Source organism: Ambystoma mexicanum, chromosome 6p, assembly GCF_040938575.1.
Source record: "Ambystoma mexicanum isolate Mex_15411 chromosome 6p, UKY_AmexF1_1, whole genome shotgun sequence".
NCBI classification, from domain to species: domain Eukaryota; kingdom Metazoa; phylum Chordata; class Amphibia; order Caudata; family Ambystomatidae; genus Ambystoma; species Ambystoma mexicanum.
Window position 1 is genome coordinate 305,248,196 of NC_090935.1, and position 20,623 is coordinate 305,268,818.

General features: G+C 47.4%; 1 protein-coding gene across 13 annotated transcripts in view; it reads left to right on the forward strand.

Moving 5' to 3' along the window:
* The window catches only part of NEDD4L (NEDD4 like E3 ubiquitin protein ligase), a 2,900,454-nt gene that overhangs the window by 2,654,329 nt on the left and 225,502 nt on the right, over window positions 1–20,623 (forward strand). For all 13 annotated transcript variants that reach the window (XM_069627054.1, XM_069627053.1, XM_069627056.1 and 10 more), the window contains one exon: window positions 16,035–16,095. In XM_069627054.1, coding sequence (XP_069483155.1) covers window positions 16,035–16,095 — 61 coding nt within the window. The remainder of the gene's footprint in view (window positions 1–16,034; window positions 16,096–20,623) is intronic.

A 20,623-nucleotide genomic window follows, 5' to 3' on the forward strand; every position in this document is an offset into this window, starting at 1 on the left:
CTTTTACCAAAGTACTAAAAAGGAAAGTTTTGCAAGCAGTGATATGAGTCACATGTAGCTGTTGTACTCATTGTTATGAACTATTCCAAAAGGCTAATATCACATATGTGGAAACGTAAGGGTGGTCTAAATATGTGCACATACCTAGAGTGATCTCATGTCTGATGCCATTAGTTTAATAATCATTGATGTGATATATGATTTTATTAGCAATGTTATTGGTGATGTCATCTGTGATGTGATGTTATCATTATGATCATAGGCTGTGCTGCAGGGGCGCGACGTTAAGGGTGCTTTAGCTGATACCCCCCTGCTTCAGTCAGAATTAGCCCCAGAATCACAGTCAAACTTGCCGTCAGCTTTGCCTCTAGAGGCAGAGGCTACAAGCGCTATGTGCCTTATGGCAGGAAGCTGCAGCTGCTGCAGGCCAAACATGGGTAGAGGTGTTTATTGTGCTCTGGAAGGGGCATAGGAGCTACATTGAAGACCGGCACACGAGGTCCCTCTATTGTCTGCATCCTGATCACGACGACGACAGATGCAAGATCTGCAGAGGTTTCCCCACCAAGACGAAGATGGGCTGTTACCGCCGGTTGGTGGCATGGCTGAAAGAAGAAAGGGCTCCATGCCAAGCCTTTGGGCGCGCACAGGCCCACTCCAGGTCCGGACGACCTTTGGAGCATTCTTCCTCAGTGGAAGAGGTTGAGATCCGACAAGTATTTTCCTTCACAGGATATCCACAAAGGCTAAGCGCCATGCTGCTGATCCAACATGGGCTGCTGTAGGCCCGTAAACCTGCTGGTGGGTGGTGTCATCGGAGAGACTGACCCTCTTCCAAACATGGCCCTACGTCGAAGTATAGGCCAAGGAAGGACACTCACAAGGAGGGTGCTCCAAAGTCTTTGTCGACGCCTACTTCCAACTCCACGCCAGCATCATCTCATAAGCAGAGACCTCTGTTGGCGAGACAGTCTACCACTGCCACATCCACGACCAGAACCCCATCGACAGCTGCCCAATCGATGACCTTTGCTACAACCCTTGTCGACTATTCCATTGACGACTCTCCTTATGACGACCGCGACAACAGCGAAAGCTTCACTGAGGGTCACACTGCCTACCAGGCCCTTGACTACTACCACTCCGGCCACGACCACAACCGCCTTGACCACGACTACTGTCTGTGAAAGCACCAGTCGTTTCTTTACCAAAGGAGACCGGAATATCAAAGGAACTGTTGCCACCAACTGATTTTATCACCAGGCCTATTTTGGGTCTAATGGAGGTAGCAAGGTGATCTACACAAGTTTGGATGAAGAGTCCTTGCAGGAAGGCTGCTGTTTGGACCAGGAAGGGGACAACCCAATGGGTGAGGAGATCCCCCTAGTGGGACAGGAACGGCCATATATCCCGGCAAGGTGCACTAGCCCCTCAATCAGTGCCAGCCCCAGTGGTTCCTAAACGGGGCCCTAGAGACAAATTTCAGGCTATTATAACTACACTGCACACATTGGTGTCAGAGATGCAACAACAGCTCCCTCCCCGATGGCCCTGGGGGAGGCACAGTCCACCAAGACTACGGCACACTTTCCAACACTGAGGCAGCCAACGCCACACTCGACTCCGGTTTTACCAGTGATGTATCCCCTCCATACGGACACTGGAACCGAAACTGATACAGGCACTACAGAGACAGATGAGTTTGATTACTTTATGCCACCGGATGGAGAAAATCTGGGTGCTGACTAAACCCCGTCAGTCCATCCCCCCACCCTCCACCCCCACCAGGGCATCGCCTCCTCATGAGGTGGCTTCCTTCCACTCCATGCTTTCAAGGGCATCTACTCTCTTCAACTTAGTGCCCGAGGAAAAGAGGAAAAGAAAAAGGAGAGATCTCTTTGCCAGAGACGTGCGTCATCCAGGAAGACCGTAATATTCATTCCTCTGCTGGACGATGTTTGGGAAGAAGTCCTAGTTCTCATGAAGAGCCCAAGCTCTACACCAGCAAAACGTGACAGACTTTAGAAACAGTACAGGGTGCCTGACTCTGCCCTTAAATGCCTCTGATCGCAACAGTCCCTGGACTCTGTGATTTCAGCCTCCGCCAGTAAGCGCTCAGCATACTGGTCCTCCAAATCCATGGTTCCCCCTGACCAGAAGGGGAAGAAGCTGGATGCGATTGGCAAGCGTATCATCTATACCAACGGTGAAGACCGCCAATGCCCTGGCAATCCTGGCCCCGTTATGACAGGGAGTTGTAGTTCAAGCTGGGCGCGATCCTGGATTTCTTGCCTGATGACAAAACAACGGAGATGTTAGCCCTATTTCAAGAGGGCGAGGTTGCCTCAGACCACACCATCACTGTGGCATTGGACATCGCAGACTCTGGTTTAAGCCAAATGGTAAGCGGAGTGGCACTCCGACGTCAAGGCTGGCTAAAGGACACACATTTCAGACCAGATGTCCAATTCAGGGTAGTGGATATGCACTTCAGTGGGGGATAACCTCTTCGGCAAGGTGGTGGACGAAACGCTGCAAGCTATAAAGACAGACACTGAAACAGTTAGATCGTCGGGTACCTTGCAACAACGACTGTCTTTGTCCTTTCAATCCTCTATAGGCAAGTTCAGCAGATCCTCTAAGGGCTACGCATCCACCTCCTACTGTCAACTCTTCCGCTCCACCTCCCAAGAGACAAAGATGGGCCGATCGCAGGCCTTCGGCAAAGGGGCAGAGCGTCTACATCGTCTGCAAGACAGGACGCAGACGCCCAAGCAATCCAGGGCCCTGACTCTCACTTTCGCACCCCAGTGGGAGGCTGTCTTATGCACTTCATCATTAGTGGAAGAACATCACCACTGACAAGTGGGTGCTGGACATACTTGGTCATGGGCACACCCTGGAGTTCTAACACAAGTGCCCTTGCATCTCATCTGTGGCAAGAAAGGAACTTCACATGGCCCAGCTGCTACGGGAGGTGCAGGCCGTGTTAATAAAAGGGGCAATAGAACTCGCCTGCGCGCCTCCGGGGCTTTGGAGTGTACTCCAGATGGTTTCTGGTCTCAAGGGGGGTGACGCTGATCCTAGACATGCAAAGCCTCAACAAGTACCTGAAGTCCCAAACATTCAGGATGGTCACGTGTCATGATTCCTGCCCTTCATGTCCCCAGCCCTCCAAGATGTCAGGCTGGGGCCAGGCCACGATCACCTACATGGCCCTCAAGGGCCTCTCCATCCCTCCAAAGACCCACTTGGAGTCAGACTTGGCGCTTGTGGCACCAGACTCACTCACTCCCATAGGATAACATTGGGGATTGGACTTGTAGTGCATTGATGGGGACAAGATGGATGCCCCCACATATTTCGGTTCTCAGAACTGCATGTGCAGTCTAGGCTTTTGGGTGTGGTTCAGCCCAGAGACACCTGGGATACCCAGAGACTATTTAAGCCACACCCAGGCTGAGAAACATGCTTTGCGTTTTCTGCACCTGCGGCGTGACACTCACTGTGCTCGGATCGGTCTCCAGTAGCCCTGCATCTTTCTTCTGCACTCAGCTCCTGCAAGAACAAGAACACTGTTAGGAACAGCCTTACCTTGCTGCGCTTCTGCCCATCATTCATCGCTCCTTCTGTTCTGCGGGCATCTTTGGCGGTGTCATTCCCATCCCAGCACACCGCTTCCTAAGGAAAAGTGAATAGAACAGAAAAACAGGCCTTAGAAAGCATTCTGCAAATCTTCGCTTATTTTTAAATACTGTACGAGCTTCAAATGCTTATCTGAGTCCCAGCCACTCTGGGGGAACTCTGTCTCCGGAACTTCTCATCCATCTGCAAGAGGGAAAAGACACTCCAGGTTAGCGTGGAAACATCTAGAGGCGCCGCATACCGCTTTTACCCACCGCATTTGTTCTTCATAACTGGCATCCACGCTGAAAACGTTGCAGCACCTAAAAGACACAGAAAAAGAACTCCGTTCAATGCAAATACGAAAGGGATGCATTGTGCATCGCGCTCTCACTCACCTTCAGTGCTACTCATCTGAGCAGCATGCCGCCATCCCCGGACGCCGGCCATCATCTAACGAAGGAAAGGAACGAAGTTAGAGATCTGTTCAAAAGACTCATTATACTTAACCTGTCGGACTCTTGCCAGTGAAGTAACTAGGCACAACGAGCCTGCATCAATCAACACGCCCCTGCGCTGAAAGCAGGACGGGAGAGCACACTATCCAAGAAAACAAGGTGAGCTGTGGATCAAAGGGGAAGGGTTGAACTCTACCAATCCTGTGTTTCAGGCCCAGTCTCCAGTCGAATAGCCTCCAGGGAAGGGTTCAAGGTCGTAAGAGGTCAGAACAGGCTGAGTGACGTCCCTGTGGATACCAGGTGAGCGTTACATCAAGTTCCAGCAGTTACTCGGTCAGCTTGAGGAAGGGGATTTCCTAGCGAGTTTGCACCAAGAGGATGCCTACTTCCACATCCCTTTACATCCAAAGCATCAGAGGTTCCTGCACTTTGTGGTTCTGGGACGTCACTATCAGTTCAAGGCTCTGCCCTTTCGCCTGAAATAGGCACCAGCTGTATTCATAAAGTGCCTAGCGCTGGCAGCAGCGCACCTGCATCTCAAGGGCATACATGTCTATCCGTACCTGGACGACTGGCTCATCCGGTCCCCCTCTCAGGCCCTGACGCTGCAACACACCAGGGAGACCCTACGCCTTCTGATGGAGCTTGAATTCTCCATTAACTATCCAAAGCCCTGCATGTTGCCATTGCAGAACGTGCTGTTTCTGAGCACCAGCCTCAACACAGTGGCATCTCTGGCGCTCCCCTCAGAGGAGAGATTGTCAACTATGTTGGGGAAGGTGCATCGCCTAGCTATGGCTCAATCCACAGCGGTGCGTGCCATCAAGTAGTTGATGGGCATGATGTTGTCCTGCATTCACTTGATTCAGTTTTTTAGGTTACAGATGGGACCTCTGCAGGAGTTTCTGGACACCAGGTGGCTCCAGATCATGAGCAAGTGGACAGAGAGGATTGCCCTCAACCAATATTTCATGCAAGCCCTTCTTTGGTGAGGAGTACACAAGCACCTTACGCAGGGAGCCCAGTTTCTGGTTCCCATGTGCCAGGATACGGTCACCACGGACGCCTCTCTGGATGAATGGGGGGCTCACACCAGACAGTCCCATGGCAGAAGCCACTGGCTTCCAGAGAAGACTCTGCACATCAATGTTCTGGAACTGCCCGCTGTGTTTTGGGCCCTCATGTCTTTTCTACCTCTCCTGTGGGTGCGAGTGAGGAGGATCTTCAGGCAGCACCACCACTATGTTTTACATCCGGAAGCAGGGCATGGCCCGCTACCCCGCTCCCTCCCTGGATGTTCAGGCCCTCCGGGACCCTGGGCCATTCTTCAGGACATGTTTGTCATCCCATTTTATCGACAGGCATCAAAAACACCATTGCGGACTCCCCCAGCAGAGAGCTGCGATCCAGCCACGGAAGGAAGCTCCAACTGTCCCGTCTCTTCAGCTTGTGTGGCCGACCCCGGATGGACGTGTTTGCGACAGCAGCAAACTCGAAGTGCCAGGCTTTCGCCATCAGGTTTCCCCAGCCCGGGAGCCTGGGAGATGCATTCTCGGTCACATGGGAAGATCTCTTCCTGTACGCGTTCCCTCAAATCCCTCTGTTGCTAAGTGTGATCAACACACTCTGCTTTTCGCAGAAAGTTGATACTCATCGCCCCGGTATGGCGTCGCCAGATCTGGCACCCAGAACTGCTCTGCATGATGATCATGCGGCCATCCGGCTGCCTCCTCTTCCCGAGCCCCCCTCACTAGAGAAGAGGAAACAATACTGCATCACGACCCAGCTTCGCTGAACTGCACAGCTTGGTTCCTGCAGCCCTAGAGTTTGGGCATCATGACATTCCTCTAGAATGTAGGATGGTCCTTGCTAAGGCTATAGTGTCCTCTACACTATCGTGTTACGCCCACAAATGGAAACGCTTCACTGTGTGGTGCAGGGTACAAAAGATTACACCTTCTGCGCCTCACAGCTCATGCCGTTCCTGTTGTCTTTAGCCAAGGCCAGATTAGCCCATGCCTCCATCAAGCTGCATCTGACAGCTATTTCCACGTACACGTGGTCACCGGGCAGACAGTTGCTGTGGTCTCACAGGCTCATCAAGGAGTTTCTGAAAGGCCTCTTTAGGACTTTACTGCCGCTGAAGGCTTCTGCCCCGGCTTGGGAGCTCAATGTCGTTCTTACAAACTCCTGGGGCCTCCATTCGAACCATTGCATCAGGCCCCGCTGAGGTTTCTCTCATGGTAGACTGCTTTCCTATAGACCATCTCCTCGGCCAGGCATGTCGGTGATTTTCAGGCTCTTTACTGCAAGCATCCATACTTGTCCTTCCATGCTACGAGGTTGGTGATTCGGACCCACCCCACCTTTATGCCAAAGGTTCCTTCTGAATTCCTTCTCAACAAACCCTTGGTGCTACAAGTCTTGTCTCTGAATCCTTCCTCGACCGCTGAAAGGTCGCTGCATGCGCTGGCCGTTGCTCGTGCCTTGACGTTCTATGTGGCATGCACAAAGGATTGTCTCAACCTTTGGTACATTTCCTGACATGTGAATCACGGGAAGGCCATGTCGAAGGCTTCCATATCCAGGTGGCTCTCCGGCTGCATCATGCACTATCATCGTCTGGCCAACAGACCTCTTCCAGGCCGGCTGAGAGCCCATTCCACCAGAGCCATCACAGCAACTACAGCGTTTCTCTCTTGTGTTCCCCTGCTGGACATTTGCAGGGCTGCTACGTGGAGTTCTTCGCACATCTTCATTGAATTCTACTGCGCCAACAGGGATTCCAGGGAGGAATCGGCCAGGTGGTGCTTCACAACCTGTTTGTTTGAGGTGAGTCTGTTTCAGGGGGTAAGTGTTTGTACTTCTGTTCAGCCTTGCCACCTCCGGTGGTTGTTATGTACTGTATTCGTATTCATGAGCATGTGAATTCATGCCAGACCCCATGCTGGAGAAGGAACAAGTTACTTACCTGTTGTTCTCAAGCATGGGCCAGGCATGTATTCACATGCGAACCCTCGCTCCTTAACCGTTGTCGCTCTTCTTGGTTCATACTGTCACTTCACATGCTTTCAAATCTGAAGGTGGCCACCGGGGGTGGGGCTTAGCGAGACAATCATCATTGGATGGGTGTAGTATGACCCAGTCTTCAGTGATTGGTTAATGGGCGAAAAGCAGTTTTCTAGCTTTTAACGTGAACTGGGAATATTCACAAACTTGAGAATCCATGCCAGACCCATGCTGGATAACAACAGTTACAGGCAAGTAACATATTCCTTTGCCTCGCCCCTCCAAGAAGGAAGAGAGAGGCTGCATTGGTTCGACCCAAAGAGACAACTCCAGGGAGTTTATAAAAGATTATCAGATGTTTTTAGCATCTGCAGGCCCCAAACAGGTTACTGCAGTTTCCAAGAAAACTATTTCCAGGTGGATAATTCTTTACATTTACAGGGTATAAATTTGCTCACAAAGAAGACCCTCAGGCTATATAGCACATTTAACCAGAAGGGTGTTAGCCACGTCGGCTCTTCAGAGGCTTTCGTGTCCTGGACATCTGCCAAGTAGCCATGTGAGCCTCTGTACACACTTTTGGGAAACTTTGTACTCGATGAATGTGCAAGTCTCTTAATTCGGTTGAGCATTTTTCCAAAGTTACCTTTTCTAGGAGTTACCCTGCTCTCTTCCTGCTTCCGGTGTTCTTGTGCTGATATGGGAAGCTATCAGAAGATGAGCTCTGTGGATAGGACGCTATCTGTTTGGGAAACAAATAACATACCTAGGGTAATGTTCTTGCTAATGAATGGCTCCTCCCACAAATTCCGTATTGTCCTCCCCACAGTAGGAGAGCGGTGAGATCTGCAGGTGTTTTAGAGGGAGAGTAGTAGTGCACCGCGACTCGCCCGTCGATCCGTTTTGCCTCAATGCTGTAGTTGTCGACTCCGGATGTGACGTCGTTCATCGTATACATACCACGTCACTATGCCCCTGTACCTCAATTCCCCACCTCTGCCCCTCCCCTTTACCCCCCCTCAGGAATCCGGAGCTCAGGTTCTGCAGAGGAACAATCAAATGATTCGGCTGAAGAGCCACCATTCATGAGAAAAAAGAATAAAACACAGCCAGGTTTTTTTTTGTGTGAGGAATGGGACCGCAAAAAGAATGTAGAGCACACTGCTAAGGTCTTTCAATGAGAGCTCACCTTTCTCCCATCAGAGATCAGAGAAGGCAGTCGTAAGCTCTATACAAGGAAACTTTGTAATGCCGCTCTCCCACGTCGGCTTCACGGACTACATCCGGGCAATAGTGTTTGGTGAAGGTATGCAGTGAGGACCAAGTTGCCGCACGGCAGATGTCCCTCACTGGACCCCCACCCCTTTGCAGAGTTGATGAGGAACCCCCACTCTCCCCCTCTGTGGAGTGTGCCCTAATACAAGAGTTACCTCTTCCCTGTATTGAGGTAGCACCCTCAAGATAGTTTGCTTGGAGACCTCCAAACCCTTTTCTTGCCATCGGAAAGGCCACGAACAGCTGGTCCTGTTTCGAGAACTCTGTCGTTCTCGCTGCATAAAAAGTAAGGGCCTTATTTGGATCCAGCCTATGAAAGCGCTCTTCCCTCTTGGAGGGATGCCGAGGCAGGTAGAATACTGGCAGATCAATGGTTTGGAACAGATGAATCTCCGAGACCACTATGGATAAAAACCCTGGCTGATGGGTTTCGTTTAGCTTATGTAATGCCACTAAAAAAATCACACTTGAAAGTGAGCAATCGAATGGAGCAAGAGTGCCAAGACTCAAAGGCAGCCGCCATGAGGTAAGTAAGAACCAAGTTAAGGTCCCAGTCTGGAACAAAAAATGGATCAGGCTGAAGCGTATTCACAAGGCCCTTCAGGACTCACGCCACCTTGCTTGTTCAGGTAGTGCATGGCCACCGTATTGTCTGTCATAATCGGGACATGCTTCCCTTTTAGAGAGGTCGTGAACACCTTCAGGGCTAACCCGATCGCTAGCTACTCCTTCCTGTTTATGTGCCACTGAGCTTACCTCGCTGACCAAAGGCTCCTCACCTGCAAGTCCTCGCAGTGAGCGCCCCAAGACTTTCAGTTATGCGTTCGTGACAACCCTGGCCTGGGTCCATGGAGGCCAGAAAGGCTCCCCTGCCAACATGTTTCCGCTGCTGGCCCACCAAAAGAAATTGTTGGTCACCGACCTGGACACTTTTAGAATGTCTTATAAAGTGCTGAAATACTGAGACAGTTGACCTCGAAGGAGCCATTACAGAGACTGCATGCGCAGCCTAGCATCCGGCACCGTAAAAATTCAGGAGGCCATGTAACTAAGAGGTGGAGGAATAAAGCTGCTGGCAAGGTGTTGTGACACTGAAACGGGTGAACCATCTGTCTGAAACTGGTGACTCTCTCCTCGGGAAAAACCTTCCGCTCTTTTCCCCTTTTCTCCTCTGCTTCTAAGAAACGAGCTGGAGCCTCCCTTCGGAACAGCCTCCCTGCCACCTTGAAAGTTGAGGAGAACCATCTCTGGTTCCGGAAGCATCTCAAGACCTTCCTCTTCGCTTCTGCCTTTCCCCTTTTCTCCCCTGCAGATCTGCTTTCTTTCTCGGCACCGTGCACCTGGCCACCCTCTGTTCTCCGGGCCCAGGTACCTGCTCAACCTGCTTCACTCCTGCACTGCCTCTGGGCCACCCCCTGCACTGATGTCTGTATCAGTACCCATACAGACCCCACTCTTTTCTTCTGCACTTCGGCTTGCTGGCTGCATTACCATTGTTTATCGCCATATCTAGTCATTTATTTTTACTTATTATTTATTTGGTTCTCTCCACTGTTCGCACTTTCCACTTCTCCCCCTTCCATGCACTTTCCCCCCTTTTTCCCTTCCTCATGCACTTGCACGCTTTAAATGTCACTGGGACTAGTAAGATCGCTGTTTTTTTTGCTCTCCCATTCACCTCCATTTGCCTGGTTGCGCTCTGAAACACGTGTGTATGAGCGCAAAATAAATAAATCAATCAAGTGTCCAGGGCTACTCCGATGAACTGGAGCCTCTGTGTTGGTGGTGTATGGGACTGCTGTAAGTTCAGGGAGAAGCCCAGGCTGTGGAGTAGTGAGCCGGTGTTCTCGAGATGGGACAAAACCTGCTCTTTCGACTCCCCTTAGATCAGACAGTCGTCCAGGTATGGAAACTCATGGCCGCCGGATCTCCTGTGGTGAGCCGTGACTACCGGCATGAGGTTGGTGAAGACCCTCGTGCAGATGTAAACCCAAACTGAAGCACCTTGAATTAGTAGTGCTTGTCCCCTATGAGTAATCTCAGGAATTTCTTGTGCTTTGGATGGATAGGCACATGAAAATATGCGTCCTGGAGAATTATGGACCCCAGCCATTCCTGAAACCTGAGAGCGGGGAGAATTTCTCTCGACGTCACCATCTTGAACATGTCCTTCCTCAGGAACTTGTTCAAGGCCCTGAGGTCCAAGATGGGACGAAGTCCTGCCCTTTTCTTGGGTATCAGGAAATACCGAGAATACCAGCTCGATCATCCCTGCTTGGGAGATACCTCTTCCACGGCACCCATCAGCAGAAGGGCTCTCAGCTCTTCCTGCATCTCCTGCTCTGGTTGCTGAGGAGGAGGAGGGGGTGGCCTGTCCGGCAGCCTTCGAAATAAAGGCAGACAGCCACACTGGATGATTTCAAGCGCCCAGGCATCATAGGTAATCTCCCGCTATTGGGCCCAGTGCTCACCTATCCGTCCTCCAATCAGGGAAAGCTGGGGGGAGAAATCAAAGCAGCTTTGAGGGAGGAGCTGCTCCAGCTGCTGCTGTCTGCTGGCCTCTGGAGGCCCCCTTCTGGAAAGCAGGAAATGTCTCTTCGCTTGCCTGGGTTGTGGGAGCTGAGCCATCCTGCCAAAGGTGGCGTAACACCTGTAACCTCTCCCCCTTGAGGCAAGTGTTAAGGCAGGATTTGCTGGCTGCTGAATAGCTAGTCCTAGAGACTTTGTGGCTAGCTTTGGGTCCTTAAGCCTTTCTAGGGACTCTTTGGCCTTTGGGCAGAACAGATTGTCGCCGTCAAATGCGATGTCCAATAGCTTGTTCTGGACTTTAGGCGAGAATCCCGATGTGTGCAGGTATGCCTGCCTCCTCAAGACAGTCGCTGACCCCATAGATCGTCCCACGCAGTCTGCAATGTCCAGGCCCTTCTGCAACGACTGCTGAGATACCTCTTTGCCATCGTCCACAATTCTCTGAAAACCTTCACGCATTTCCCCTTTGGGAATGTAGTGTACAGCTTCCCTGATAGCCCTCCACAGGCCAAACGAGTACTTGATGAAGGTGCAGCATGCGTTAATCGCCTTAAAGGCCATACTGCCTGAAGAGAAGACCTTTTTGGCTAGTGTGTCAACCTTTTTACTTAACCTATCTGTAGGGAGTGTAGACGTGGATGTGGCCACCGCACCACTAGCCTCTCTGGAGTAGGGTGAGTGGAGAGATGGACAGAGTCTCCCCTTTCCAGCCTGTTCTTCTTATTGATGTCAGAATTTTCCGGGGGCGCGGTGCATGTTCTCTGCAAGGTGGTGATGGGGTCGGCAATAACCACATTAAATGGCATGGCCCTCTCAGTAGCAGGTCCCTCATCCAAAATATCAGTGAGGTCATAACCTGATAAGGTTCTGGCTTGGGCACTCCACCCTATCCAGTGTGGCACAGTATTTAGCATTTGCATGATCATAGGGATGGGATTGCTGTGTCTCCATGTCCGCAGCTTTGTCCAGGCCACTGCCATCGTAGTGTCCCTCAGCTAAGGCAACTAAATCTGCCTGATTGGCAAAGAAATCCCTGCCTTCAGCACCTTCATAAAAAGGCTCGAGGCCACTCGACATCTGGTTGTCCCCATCACCAAAAATCGTCAACTTAGTATTGAAAAACTGTATTCTTGACTGAGACATGTAGGAGGCTGTCAGGGCCGATGTCGACGGTACCACTGCTGGCGTCTGATGCATTGGCACTCGAAGTACCCCAGTTACCAGCAACGCTGGCTGAAAGGCCTTGAAAGCGATGACCTGGGGGTCAGCTTGGGGCCGGTATCACTGGGCGCAACTTGAGCCACCAAAGCCTGCTGCTTTGAGGGTGTCCCACAGCGCGCTTCGCAGCCCTCTTCCTCAGTGATTTTGGTTTCATCTTCTAACAACAGTCCTCTTTCTCTTCCCTGTTTGTTCCTCTTTTTCATAGACTTCAACCTGTCTTTTTTTCTATTCATTGTAATGTGTTATCAAATTGACCTAACACATCCACAGGACTTTTCTCCCTGAACTTGACTAATTGGAAGTATACATAAGTCCTTCAGACGAGTTGTCCTAATTTAGTTTCGCAGTGGATTAGGATGCTGTTTTCTTTGGCGATCTAACCCTGTTGCTGCTAGGACAATCACTAGATTATGCTCTTCAGTTGAATGCTGGGAGTAGGGTGCCCATCCCCTTGACTGGGACATTGAAATAACCAGTGATGTTGCTGTACTCTCCACCTCCTGCAACATAAGGTGGTTCCATGGGACCCATTGTCCCTAACTCAATCTGCACATCACAAGTCTTGGGATCTGCAGGGTGTAATCTTTATTTACTAAGGTTTTATGGTCCTCAAGTTATTTACTGAACATTTTCCACTGCACTGTTATACTTTCATATTGCCACCCAAGACTTGACAATTTACCACACTAATGGACTACCTCAAAGCACATAGCACCTTATTACTACCAAGCCATACCTTCCAACCTACTACAATACTACTCTTTGCATTTAGAAACACTAGAAGCTTGTGTCCACAATATTTGTTTTTTTTTCCTTTCATTGAAAAGATTTAGCCTTTCTGATTATCTTAAATACCTGGACTGGAATTACTGAATGTAAAGATTCAGATGATCCACCAAGACGTAAAGAAAATTGTGTGGCAGTCAGCCCTACAGATAAGGGGTGTATCGGCCACTTTTGCTCCCTAAAAATAAGCAAATACTCCCAGAAAATAAAAATATGGAGTAGAAATACTTGCAACAAAAATAGTAAACCGACACAGAGGAACTTGTGCTCCTGCTTTCACCCAAATGGCTCCATGGATATGTTTGGACGAGAAGTGCATGTGAATTGCTTGTATTATTGCCTGCTCGGAAGAAGTAAATGTGTACCTTTAAATGAATAGGAGCAATTAAATAACTATTACAAAAACATTTCCGTTTTCCAGTTAAAATGTTCGTACTCACTTATAAAATACTCCTATTTTGGAAATGGACTTGTCCCCTCCCACCTCCAAAACATAATTTTACTCACAACTTAACAAAATGGAGATTAAAATATGTCCACTTCAAAATCTTGTCTAGGGCATTGGGTGCAGCAGCTCGTAGCAAAATAAAGGCAGGGCAACATTGCAGTGGGACACCCAGGAGCAAAACCACAGCACGGCAAAATTACATAAGGGAGCAAATCCCAGCTTGCAGAATAGCAGTGCGACTCCTGGGAGTAGTATTGCATAAAATAGACTACTAAGAAGGTCACTGAGGTACACAAGCAATTATGGCATGATGAGCCATCAAATAATGAATCGTCCTAACTATCCATGCAAAACCTTTTCTGCTTTCTTCATGCGGTCATTGACCTGCGCAGACAGATCCACTTTCACTCTCTCACTTCGCCATGCCACTGTTAAACCTGGTCTCTTGTCTGTTTGTTTAGCTCTCCCTGTCCTGTCTCATCTATCTCCAGCTATCTTTATTTCATTCACTTTCTCAAATAGATATCTTTTAAAACATGTGCTACAAGAAAAAGGGATTGGCAAATGAGGTGGGGTAGACTGGGAACACCATTCATTTAGTAAGGGTTTATGGGACGCATGGACATTTTGGCTCAAAGAGCTCCTTTGAGAACCCCAGGTGATCAGTTCACCTCCCTTAATATGTTCGTTGGTGGCTCAGACACCTCATTCTACCTTGATCAGGTGTTGTGTTCAAGAGGCCCTGCTGGAATGTTTTCCATCAGTGCGACAAACACCATTTGTCAGGCTATCGCGGCATAGGACAGAATGCCTAGTTGTTTCTCCCAGAAGTCTACCCTGGTATCTGCAAAAGGTGTTGAACCACTTGCACACAGCCACATACCAAATGAGCCCCCACACCCTACTCACATTAGCTTTTGTTGGATCAGCGCCATAACTTGTGTTTCAGAAAAGTAGAATGTGTATTTCTTAAAGTGCCTCTTGAAGCTGGGTGCACCATCTGGTGGCATAAAGGGGTGTTGCAGCTGCAGGAAGGTGGAAGAGAAGCATGCTGCCAGTGAAAGAAAGAGGCTTGAGGGGTCAGTGATGGGATGGACATCTAAATCACTGCAATTTCCAATTTACAGCATCTCGGGCCCATAAACGTGTACTGACCTCACCGAGATCTAAAGATTGAGCCATGGTACAAGAACTAGAACAGACGTTTCCATTGCATACGAGATAGATTTATCACCCCGGATGCAGGGGATAGGAAGGCTGCTCACATCAGGTGTCCGATTATGGCTTAAGATATGGCACGATGGTCAACATGTTCCACTGGACAAGGTGCATCATCCCTCGGCTTAGGGTTCTGCAGGAATACAAAAGATTCAAGAGCTTGTCAAACCCATGTACAAACCTGCCCCAGTGTCCACCGACCTTCTCTTTTCCTCCCCTCTATTTTCCCCCTTTAAAAGGCCAGGGCACGCCCAAGAGGGATTCAATAGACTCGCTCCGAAAAGAATTCCATTCCAGTCCCTGGACACAAGATGGCTGCCAGACTGAACGTTATCAGTCTGACACTCCTCTTCCATGACCCTGTATTCCCACCTGAAACTGGGGCGATAGAAACAAATACAATCTCTAATATTTCTGGCCACATTTTCTATTAAAAAAAAACTTTTAATTTTTCAGTAAACCACATGCAGGTTTCAAGTTGGCCAGACTGCTAATCATGGTGTTGATCTGTCCAGCAGTTTCTGTATTATTATTCTACAAATATATATCTGTAAGTGATGCAAAGCATTGTTTCTTGTTCCAACTCTATTAATGTCTATTGGAAGCATGTTTCGCTCTTACCTGCTCTTAGAAATAGTTGCATTTGATGTGGTTTCCATCCACTTATTACAGGCAATTTGCATGCATCTCGTAGCTCTGGTTTCTTTGGGCATGTGTGAGTCCTTTCAAAGGATTCGTGCATCTTGTTATGACAATTACATTTTTCGTAATTCACTTCCAATAACCCCTACTTACACTATGTTCTCCTCAATAAATATCCTTTTGTGTGTCTAATACAATGGAGCACCAATATTGGATAGAAAGAAAAGATGAATGAAATGTAGTTGTTTTACTGACTAGAAAGAAGAAAGCATATTGACGGAGGCTATGATATTAAAAAGAGGACCAGGTAAGCGCTTGCTAGCACCAGATTCATTTTTTCTAAAACACAGTAAGTATTCAAAAAAAGTCACTAGTTTTAGTTTAAATTTTGAAAAATAACATATGACTTACAAGTTTACCTAGTAACAATGAGTGTCCATTTAGCCTACTGTGAAAGACATTGTGCTTGCGTGATTTGTGATCTACAGCTTTTTATCACTATCTGACAATGCTTATAAATTAATGAAGGAGAAAATGTTAGAAGGCTTTGCATGGTGAAATACTGAAATCACCAAAAAAAAGGCCTTGGCATGCTATTAATGAAAGAACAACATTTGCTTAGTTCAAAAGTGCCATAATAGATGTCATAAATAAAAGAACATTTGCAGATTATATGTACTGCTTTCAGATTGCAACCTGTAAACAGAAGGAGTTTATTTTACAGTAGTTCCATGTTATCGGTCAAGTTGGTTAATACAAACTGAAAATCTAACATATTGTCAGATGTCTAATGTGTTCTGATCCATTTCTTTTTATCTTCTAAGCCTGGTCATCCAGTGGAGATTTGTCAACCGAGTTCAGAAACAGATGAATGCATTCCTTGAGGTGAGGGCTTTTGCTGCATGTTCAACTACTATGTCCTGTAAATATTAAGGTCATGTTTCTGAAGACTGCAGTTGGTGCACACAGAAAATAAACGAAACCCCTAATCAATACATTAAATTAACTATGCTTCCAGGTACTACCAGACTATAGATGGGTCTCCAATAGTGCACCACTGATACATGTACAGCACTCTTCTCCATCCCATTCATCCTATTCTTAAATCTGTTCTATCCACTGTCGGGATCTGGAATGCAACCCAAAAGGTTTGGGTGTCAATTTCCTCCGACACCGATGTACTTAGCCATTCCCTCCATTCTGCACTCTCTGTGACTAAGCTTAGCAGTGAATGTCCCCGACGGCTCCCTTATGTATCCCTTTTTCCCTTTTATTTTGTCTGGTAGGATCATGAATGTGGCTGCCAGACTTTGCGATCCCATCTCATTATGCCTCGCTGCAATTTAAAGCTATAGTTTTTGCCATGCAGCATGATATGAAACACCTAATGAATAAAATAGAAAAAGCTATTACCAGTGTAGGTAATCTGATATTTGTTAGCTTACATATCTGTATGTCTTTCTAGGTGCTAACAACATATAAAATAGAATATTCAACATTCTTGAGCTTACATCTATAACCCTGTGCATGAAATGTGTTAAAGTATAAACAGAGTTACAATAATCTGACTGAAATTATTTTCTTATAAACAAACGTGTCTATTCTAAGTTTCTGCAGTTGTTTCTCCTTTTGATAAACATGAAGAGGGAATAACACAAATTCCACACTTAACACAATGAATGCACCACTTCCACCAACACTGAGTGATCTTGGGCAAAATATTATAACTATGGCTGTGTTTTTGTAAATACCCGAACATTCATTATTATAGGGTGGTAACCCTCATTTGCACTTGTGCCATCTGTATATTTTATGCACGTGAAATATAGAACATTTTCTAGGCGTAGGTTACAGTTGCAAGTGTAATACCTTTGCCCATCCACTGCACATTTTTACTTTGAGTTGGTGAACCATTTTTGTCAGCCATTTACCTGTTTTTTCTGTGTTAACTAGTTGCATTTCCTTAATTACTCTTGTCCTTTTGCATCTATTTATTCCCCTCAGTACTGAACAATGCCTCACTCCTAAAATTGTGATTGGGTTATTCTTAATGTGTGGATCATAAAATGATTTGTCATCGCAGTGGAAGTCTCATTTTGGAATTACTTCCTGTAAGTGGGCCAGGTGTGATTTTTTGTAGTGCCAGTCTTGCTCCCCCTGTAGCTAGTGCCCAAATCGGCCTCCTATCCTGTTGTAGAATCTACCCTTTGTCCAAAACGGTATCATCTGACACCAATGCTGGGCAGGATATGTTAAGTTCAAACCTTCATTTTCTAAACCTGTTTCAAGTTGCTGTTCCTGTTCATTGATATTCCTGTGATTTCTTGTTGCTGACTGACGTCACTAAAATGGGAGAATTATTCCCATGAGCGGGCGAGCAGGTCCCACAGGGAACATTTCTCCAGCAGCAGTGCTACTTCCCTGACACCTTGGACTATGGTGCATGTATGTCTTTGGCTCTGTGATGGTCCAGCTTCCACGATGCTTGGGTGGCCTTATAGGAGTGCTGAAACAATGGCTGTGGCAGAGCATATTTTTTTTCTGTGACATGTAATTTTGAGTACAGAGCATGGCTAAGTTTGTGGCAGTTCTGTGTTCAAGGTTTTTTTGGTTGTGCAGATGTTGCTTGTGTGTATGTGTTTGGGTTGTTGTGAGTTTGTGAAGTTCCGTAGGTTGACTCGCTATAGTGCTATGGTTAGAGAGTGGATGCATGGATTGATCTGTGGTTTTTCAAGGAAATGAATGGATATTCAGTTTCTGCAAAACAAAACAGATGATCCCTGAAAGGAATAGAATTAATCTTAAACTCTGCCAACAATCTCAGAATGCCTCCAGACCACCATTCTTCTCCTGCCAAGCCATTACAGAAAGGGGAAATACAATATGCAAATCAGGCTTGGTCCCACCCCAAAAGGGGAATTCCAGCCCAAACTGCTTGGGCACATCCTTTTTGCACAATATAACAGACATGTTTCGGCCTCATTGGGCATTATCAGTGATATGTAGCTTGGGTCTCTAGATTCAGTAGGCACAGTTTACATGCTGTTGTTGATGGGTGGTAGTGTGGATTGGTTGGTGGTTTTGCAGTTAATTGGTCTAAGGGCTTTCCTGGGTAGCTATTGCTGATGTTAAACTGGGCTACATGGCACATTAAAGCCAACATTTTTGTCTGCTTAGTAGATGCTGTTAAGGCTCGCCTGATTTCTGGCCTAGATGACATTTGCAAGGCTGCCCTATACAGTTTGGTTCACGTTTACACAAGATTACTGCCTAGAGATAGACACATGCGGTTGTGAAACATAGTTTTTCAATGTTCCTTCTGCTCACCCACTTCTAACTTGATGTACTGTTTGCTAGTCTATGCAGAGCATGCATATCTAAGCTGTTTCAGAAGCCTCAGAAGCAGTGGTCGAAGTGTACGAAAAGAAGTAGTGGAGCTAAGTTCCCTACTGGCCTGCCCCCGCTCACCACAAACCCCATCGCCGCGCCACCTCTCACATACAATACAAACACCCAAACAAATGTGCCTACTGTTTAAAGAAACGTTCAATACAGTGCAGTGAAATTGCAAGTTTCCACTGCCTCCTACACTTTTATTTTACACCGAAACCATTCCACAACGGTTTCTTTTTAAAATAAAAGTATAGGAACAGTAAAGCCTAATTTGAAAAAGTAGAGGAGCACCGCTCCCGCCCACTTCGACCACTGCTCAGAAGACAGAACATTACTTACCCCGTAGTAGCCTTTCTGTGGTTTGTATCTGTTAGAGTAACATGCATCCTCCCAGCCTTCCAAAATGGAAGCACAGGAAAATTCAACATACCTATTACATTCACTGCTCACCCTTAATTTCATCTTGTCAGAAAAATAAACAATCTGAGGACGTCAATATACAGGGCCTCATGGGTTCTTGCACACGTAGGGTGGGGATAATGTGACAGGAGTGCCCCAGTCGATGCCCTTTTACTTTGTAAGTAAACATATAATAGCCTGGACCAAGCACTAGATGGCAGAATATGCATAGAATGTATCAAGGGCTCTGTGAGGTTGAAAACTGCTGCTGTTTTGTTCTGGATGCGTTCAACTGGTAAAAATGTCACGTAGAAGAAATATATTGTGTACATTATGTATGTTTCTGAGGCTTGTGGATCTGTTTAGAATCACATGCTTTGCATAGGCCAGCATCTAGTAGTATTGCATGACTTGTTTTCGAATTTGGAAAAGGGACGTCGTCAGGGAGTGTTTGTAATACTATCCCTAGTATGACATGCACTGTACACATGCTCCTTTATGCTTAGAGGTCCTCAGATTGGTTTGTTTTTCCCACCATCGTGGCCGGTTGCTCTAGGGGGAGTGCCTGGCTTCATTATTAAATATACAGCGATATTGCCATCAAAATCAAAGCCGCTCGACGACCGTCTCTGACTGCCAACTCCTCTCTGGCTTCAGCCTACTCCAAGCTTCAGCCTGTACTGTAGGAAGAGTGGGGGTGGTGGGTTGCTTGGGGTGGTAGCAAGGGGGATTGCCATTTTCCATTGACTCTTGAGAATGTCTGTATTCATATTCCCCTTTTACACATTTTGTCTAGGTGCCCTTTTTTCCAGATTTGGAAAATACACCTTTTACATTTTGCCCTTTATGTAAAAGAAAATATCCCTGGAAGGACATGTGGAGGGATACGCATAGCGGGTGCAACCACTGTCTTCCCAGGGGTCACGCCAAAGAGCACTGCTCATTGTGCAAGTGCTTTTGTCCTAAAACATTGAAAGACAGACACACTAAATGGTGGGCGGCTTATAGTATGCAAGCCGTGCCAGCCAAGGCTTTATTAGATAGCCCCACCGGTGCAGAGGAGTTTGAGGAGAACAGGGCAGCTATGGCGCACAGTGTGATGCCGAAGACATAATGGGATCAGTGGATTCCTGCGTGCCATTGCCCAGCTCCAAAGGTTAGGTTGTCAGCCTTGCTGTGGAGACTACACCTGGTGACAAAAGCACACACAAACATAAACACATAAGCACGTGGTGGGTCACAAAAATCTTAAACAGGCAACCCCCCAGCAACACTTGGACAAACACGTTGAAACATGGTATCTAGAGACACATCCAGTTCTTCTAGCTTGACGCATCTCAAGTCTGCTGCAACGGTATCATACAAAATCATCGCAGACCATCAATGCGTCTGCGATTATAACGCATAAAAAGAGCGACTTCAATGAAAATATTTAATGAGGTTTGGGTTGGAGTGATCAATAAAGTGGAGTCATGTTGTGGGGATGAGAGGCTTATGGGGGGGACTCGCCCGCATTTATTTTAATTGAAATTCATTGTAATCTCATTTGCAGTAATGGATGCAATATTTACTTGTAGATCCCGCTGCGACCACGCCCAAATGTTCACCACAAGACCTACAA